Source organism: Palaemon carinicauda, chromosome 9 (assembly GCF_036898095.1).
Source record: "Palaemon carinicauda isolate YSFRI2023 chromosome 9, ASM3689809v2, whole genome shotgun sequence".
Taxonomy (NCBI): Eukaryota; Metazoa; Arthropoda; class Malacostraca; order Decapoda; family Palaemonidae; genus Palaemon; species Palaemon carinicauda.
The window spans coordinates 159,293,349-159,300,770 of record NC_090733.1 but is presented as its reverse complement, the minus strand read 5'-3'; the positions used below and the strand labels follow the sequence as shown (position 1 = coordinate 159,300,770).

The 7,422-nt window shown below is 34.5% G+C and overlaps 1 protein-coding gene across 1 annotated transcript; it reads left to right on the top strand.

The window, feature by feature from the left end:
- Window positions 1–5,059: 5,059 nt before the first annotated feature.
- On the top strand, window positions 5,060–5,833 carry LOC137646728 (dnaJ homolog subfamily C member 3-like). Its single transcript, XM_068379834.1, has one exon. The coding sequence runs from the start codon at window positions 5,060–5,062 to the stop codon at window positions 5,831–5,833; it is 774 nt and encodes a 257-aa protein (XP_068235935.1).
- The last annotated feature ends 1,589 nt before the right edge of the window (window positions 5,834–7,422 follow it).

Genomic DNA, 7,422 nt, shown 5'->3' with positions numbered 1-7,422 from the left:
ATATATATATATATATATATATATATAAATGAGTGTGTGTGCATATACATACATTTACATATGTAAATGGAAATATATACAACCATACTGTATATGTGTATATGTATATGTATATATATACGCATTTAATTATATATACATGCGTATATATGTGTATGTATGTGTATGTATATATATACATATATATATATATATATATATATATATATATATATATATATATATATATATATACTTGGGACAGACAGTAAGTGTTTCCACATGTCATAAGACCAAATTTAAAAGATGAATAATCATGAGGTGGCGAGCATTTGGTAAACAAAATGAGATTATGAAAAATGAAATTCCACTGGTCTTACCAGTATTAACTTATGCATCAGAAACTTGGAGGCTTAAAACATACGTTAGTTACAAGCCAAAGAGCTATGGAAAGGATAATGATTGTAATTACACTAAGAGATAAAATCAAACTTAAGCAGAGGATATTCTATCAACATGAAAAAAAAAAAAAATGAACACGGGCATGACTTATAATGAGAATGGCAGATAATAGATGGACCTATATATATATATATATATATATATATATATATATATATATATATATATATATATATATATATATATATATATATATACACACACACATATATATATATATATATATATATATATATATATATATATATATATATATATATATATCATTTTTGAGAGGGAATAACTTAACGTAGTGAAAGGGTTTGCGTATCGCCATGACCAACAAAGATGTACTAGTCAGGGCCACCCATTCTAGATTAGTTTGCTGTGAGCGATCAGACTAAAGTCTTCCACCATCACTAATCCGCAGTGGCCATCGTGATGATGAAAATGGCCAAACCCCAGACATAACTAAGGACATGTCTGAGGCCTTTATCCCGCGGTGGATTAGAAACGGATGCATTTGTTGTTGTTCTTCTTCTTCTTCTTGTTGTACATGATATTCTGTCTGCAAAAGACAAGTTTCCTCTGAGAGTGGATGATTACAAAAGGCATTCATCATCCAAATCTTTATTCACAGGGCAAATAGTGTTGTAAAAGCCCTTTGCGAATTAAAAAAAATCATCCAAAAATATTTTGGAACATAATGCATCATCCCAGCGTCGTTAAATTCTCTCTTTTCTTGGCATATTAGATCTTAGGATAATTGCACTCTTCGTATGTAACTCATCACTCCTTGTCAGGATGCCAGAAAACTTCAAATTAATCAGTCTATCAATCCTTATCAAGTAATTCCCTTCTATTCGTAATGCTCTTCGCTTATTATCCAATACCTGAAGATGAATCCATAACCCTTTCTCCATTATTGTCTTCACATGATCTAGTACAAGCTAGAGAAGGTAGTTCATACAAAGAAACTCCGTTCAGGCTCCCGCTTCGTTCGAAGGCATTCGTTAACTCTTCGAAGCTGTTGAAACTAAAACATAACTTGCCGAAAATTACGGAGAATTCGCTTCCGCAATTTACCGTAACTTATTCCAAGTGGCCTTAATCAGGTACGAAATTAGGGGTTACGTGAAATCACAGGCATCTTCCCACAACACTTAATATCATGCATTGTCTTATATTGTTCAACACCAAATATTATTTCTTTTATTTTTCGGTGGCTGATTTTATGTGTGTATGATTGAAGGATTGATAGCTCTCTCTCTCTCTCTCTCTCTCTCTCTCTCTCTCTCTCTCTCTCTCTCTCTCTCTCTCTCTCTCTCTCTCTCTCTCTCCTGGTGGTTACTGATAGTAAGGTATTTATAAATTTTCCTGTTCAAATATTCACTTTGTTATATACAATTATGCTTTGTCTATTTATTGAAACGCTTGTTCATTTCATCTTCTTAGTCTTAAATTAACCGTAATACTGCAATTGTGAATATCTAGATCACGTTAAATTATTAAATGACACAAGTAGTTGAGAAAAATGCTACATAAAATTTCAATAAATGGTTGACAATGACCTATACAGAATCTAAATAAATAAACTAATTTAGCTGCAATCTAAGATTTTGGTTGCAAAGATTCCTATGAACAGCTCACTAAATAATGATAAAAGGCAGTGCAAAGCCAAAAGCATTTCTCAGCACAAAAGTTTTTTTTTTCTTTCTTTCTTTTTTTTTTTTTTTTTTTTTTTTACCGGAAAGGAGAAATCAGTATCCGACTGCAAAAATAGAAGTTTTTTTAATCATATACTTAAAAGAAATCAAATTATATCGATTCAAAATATACTATCCCAGAAAATGTTGTTAGAAGCTCTGGTATATTCTAGAATTATAAGATCGAAGCAGGTTGGTGATCCTAGTATAAATTATTAAAATGCTATCTCGTCTTAAAAACAACACAGGTTTATGATTGATAGAATAAGAACAATGTAATTGTAAACACAAAAGAATGCATCACGTAAAATAGTATTTCATCAACCAATTAAACATATGAATTCATATGAATTTAATAGTGTTCTTTTCCGTTTGTGACGTCATCAATCCACCTCAGTTCAGTGGGCCATCCAGTATTAATCTATGAAACAACAAAAGACGATAATCATGACGTCATCAATCCGCCTCAAGTCTATGAGCCCTCCAGTACCAATCTATGAGACAACCAAAGACGCTTAATCTCAGGAAATATGAATCAAGAATTTTCAGCATCCATAGTATTAGATTTCACTTACGTGTCTTAATTGTCGTGTTAACGGATCATAGTGGCCATTTATTTGTTCTTATTACATAAAGTCGTGTCATCTATGATAGGCGAGTCTATTATTGGTTTAGGGAAAAATTAAAGTCTAGTTGATTTAATAAGTCATTACTGGTGAAATATTAATACAATAAAATAGTAAAACACAGAAAAGATTATTACTCCGCTACAGTTAGTTTAGAAGCGCTATTGCCGAACAGTTCCGAACTCGCAGTTGTTTGTAGTCAAAATAATCAGGAATTTTATATATATATATATATATATATATATATATATATATATATATATATATGCATAAACATATATATATATATATATATATAATATATATACATATATATAAACATATACATATACATAAACATATATAAATATATATATATATACATATATAAATATACATATATATATATATGCATAAACACACACACACACACACACATATATATATATATATATATATATATATATATATATATATATACAGTATATATATATATATCCAGACACATTGCTCTTTATTATACAGGGAGATTATTATTATTATTATTATTATTATTATTATTATTATTATTATTACTATTATTGATAAATCAAGGCAGAGATATTCTAAAAAGCAAAGAAATTAGAATGTAATATAAGTGCTATGGTTTATGCGTCTATTACTCCCCCATATAACTTGAACGATGATGGACTTGAAATAGCAAGCCACATCCTACGCAATGAATCTCGGGGTTCGTAAAAATCCCATAGATATGGAACCACATGCCCTACCGAGAGGCATTTTTGCCCAGGCTGTATCTGGCTCAACTGATTATTACGGTTCGCTGCTATTTAGAGGCAAGTGGTGACAATTATCGAGGTATCGATAGCTGCTGTATCAAGATTGAGAGAATACAAGGTCTACTCAACAGCTAACCAGTAATGAGGTCTTTTGCGAAGTGACGTCTCTAGAAGTACCTGGCAGAGGGTCCGGTGAAATTCAGGAATTTCAGGCCTCAGTCCAGGTGTGGCTGGAATCGGGAACGAGTCTCCGTTTTCTTTTATAATATTTATGCGTCATTAATATAATTATGCGGTCCCATTGTGCAGTTTTCGGGTGCAGAAAAACACATGTGAAAGGGTCTGAAATATATATATTTATCATTATTATTATTATTATTATTATTATTATTATTATTATTATTATTACTATTATTATTATTATTATTATTATTATTTCTTAGTTAACACCGTCTTCCGTCTGGAGAGGAGGGAAAGATTTCCCGGAGACCTATTGTTGGAGTAGGTGACTCCAAAAATGTCTCCAGGAGACTGAAAAGTCTTCAGAATCCTTTTAAGACTCTTTCATTTTTTTCAAACCAATGCTGATACGAATCTGTGGATAGGTATGTAAAGTAATGGCTACTATTTTTAAACAAGCATTCGGTGTGTGTGTGTGTGTGTGTGTGTGTGTGTGTGTGTGAATATTATCGGACAATTTGTTAGAGGAAAATACAACTTGCCTCAAAATGCAGCTTTAGTTATTCAAGAACGGAACGCAGCATGCGAGGATATGACGTTAAATCTTCAGGGACAGCTGCGAACTTTCCAGGAGTCATTGGTCTTCAAAGGGTTTTCAGTGGCTTCTCCCAGGGGCACCGCGTTTTGGAGACTGTCGTGCAGTCGCCTCTCAGGATGGCTTCCTCGGTGGGTGGCTGCAGCACTGTCCTTGGATTGGGGCCTATTGGAAAGCCCGTGAGGAACTACGTGGGTGTGAACTTGGATTGCGGCAAATGGAGGCAGAAGCTTTGCGATTCAACGACCAGTTGAAATCAAGATGGGTCGTCGGCAAACTTCTCCCGGAATTCGACATCGGAGTGAGGGAGGAAATACTTTCTCATGGTAACAAGCCCGTCTGTTTGGCTGCTGCTGGCACTATAGTCGGTGGAATAATATTTGCTATGAAAAGGAGGGCTAAAGAATGACAACTAAATGAATTGAGAAGAGTAATAGAAGAAATGCGTACAGAGAAAGAGACGCAAGAAAAACTCAAAGCTCAGAAAGAGACAGTATCAAAAGCTGAAAATTGACTGCGCTGAAAAAGATCAGATGAAGGAACAGGAGAAGAAACAGGAAATTCTATATATGGAAATGGAAGAAATTAAGAAAATTCATCATGAGAAAATAGAAAAACTGCAAAACGACTACTTCCAAAAAGATCTTCAGATTAAGGAACAGGAGAAGAAACAGGAAATTCTTGAAACTGAAATGGAGGAAATGGAAAAAATTAAGAAAATCCTTAATGAGAAAATAAAAAACTGGAAAAGGAATTGGCCAAAAAGACCTTCAGATGAAAGAACAGGAGAAGAAACAGGAAATTCTTAATACGAAAGTGAAAAAGCAAATAATCAAGGAAATTAAGAAAATCCATAATGAGAAAATAGAAAAACTAGAAAATGACTGCGTCCAAAAAGATCTTAAGATAGAGGAACAAGAAAATATACAGGAAATTCTAAAAACTGAAAATGCTCTTCTGCATCTCCTTCGAGCTGAAGCGAACGCAGCCTCCGGAAACCCTCTTGACACGGATCTCATACTGGACTGTTGCCAAGCCATTGAGAAAGGTCTTCAAGGATGCAGAGCCTACATGCTACGAGGGAAGCACCTTTTCAAACTTGGCCTTTACGACGCTGCCATGAATGACTTCGAAGCAGCGAGAACGGTAAAGGAATCTGAGGAATGTTTGAAATTCATAGAAGATGCTAAGGTGCTAAAGAAGCAATGGGAAAGCCAAAGCCTTTATGAGGTTTTGGGTGTGGGTCAGACGGCCACAAGGGAAGAAATTTTAAAAGCCTTCAAAGGCTTGGCCATGAAGTTTCATCCGGACAGACACGGGGACAAACCCAAATTCATACAGGAGGCATTCGAGGAGAAGTTTAAAGAATTGGTTGATGCTAAAACTGTTCTGACGGATGAACAAATCAGAAAGGAATACGATGCAGAGCTTCAACCACCACGCTCAAGGCAGCAGCCAGGACAGAGGGACCAAAGTCCTCGAAGGCAAAAGGGAACAGTGTTTGACGATATGTTCGACGCGTTCGGCAAATTTTTCGCATGCAAATAAAAAAATCTTTCCTGTTTGAAAAAAAAAAGATGAAAAATCTCAATATATATATATATATATATATATATATATATATATATATATATATATATATATATATATATATATATATATATATATATAAACAAAAAATCCCCCCAAAAAATTAAACATAAAAGCCCAAAAAATTATAGAATCATTAAAAAAAAATGAAAAATAAAAAGAAAAAAATGCATGTGGAAAATATTCTTAGAATAAGTTTCAGTAGAGTTTTGAGGAAAGTATTAGTTTTAGTTTACATTTATAAGTAAACAAGTTTTTATGTAAGAGCCATTAGAAGGATCGAGTAGACAGAATATGAGAGGAGCGGAAAGGGACATTCTAATTAGGAAGAAATATCCTTTGATGCAGATGGTACAAGCTCTACATCATTGGGTAAGGAATTGCCTTAGTTGGAAGTATCAAGTGGATGGACTATGAAAGATGGAGAGAACGGGAATTTTTCTTAAGAGGAAATATCCAGGAAGTGCTTAAGGGATGCTTGGCTCAACTACCCGGCTTGAAGGACGTGGAATAACCTAGAGGACTTGCTCTACAGAGGGGAAAACCTTGTCTTTTTCTAGTAAGCTATGTTCCCTGGTGTAGTCGTACATGGGCTTCGTCAGGTGAACAAACGGTCAGATATCTAGATCTATTTTTTTGGATATTAACCCTCGGGTGGTTCTGATGGAATAATCTAGAAGACTGGCTACGCAGAGGGGAGGAGGCAAGGTTCTTCGAGTATGCAGTCAGGTCTTTATTCTTCTTTTTTGTCTATATCTTTTCTCACTTCTATGTGGGGTCGATGTTTCTGGTCAGCTTTCTCCATCTACCTCCGTCCCACACCTCATCACCGGTTAATCCCTTTGATCGAAGGTCATCCTTGACACAGTCCACCCACCTTCGCTTCGGACTCCCTCTCCTCGTTCCCTGCAGTCAGGTCCTTATATGGGAACGAAAGAAGTCAGGCTGGGGGAAGAAACTGAATCCTTTGAGGAGAAGCAGGAGGAGAAGCAACAGCAGAATGAAAGACAACCGCCCCCCCCCCACAAAAAAAAAAAAAACCGGCAGCAACAAGAGGAGGAGAGGGAGGAGGAGAAGGAGGAGGAGAAGCAGCAGCACCAAAATAATTGAAAAAAAAAAATCCCCAAAAATAGGTAAATAAATAAAAAGAACCTGAAATAAAAAAAATTGAAATCTACAAAATCCAGAAAAAAAGAAAAAAACAGCAGCAACAAGAGGAGGAGGAGAGGCAGCGGCAGCCAAAAATTGAAAAATCCAAAAAAAAAAAATAAAAAACTATAAAATCTATAAATAAAAATATAAAACCTATAAAATCCCAAAAAAATATAAAAACTACAAAATCCAAAAAAGAAGCAGCACCAACAAAATGAGGAGGAGAAGCAGCAGCAGCGAAAAAAAAATAAGTAAATAAAAAACTAAAATAAAAAAATATAAAACCAATAAATCCCCAAAAAAATATAAATACTACAAAATCCAAAAAAAAAAGAAAAAAAAAAGAAGCAGCAGCAGCAATAGGAGAAGCAGGATGTGAAGCAGCAACAACAAGA

Coding starts and splice junctions, on each gene's coding strand:
- LOC137646728 (XM_068379834.1), top strand. CDS start 5,060: ATGAAAGAACAGGAGAAGAAACAGGAAATTCTTAATACGAAAGTGAAA.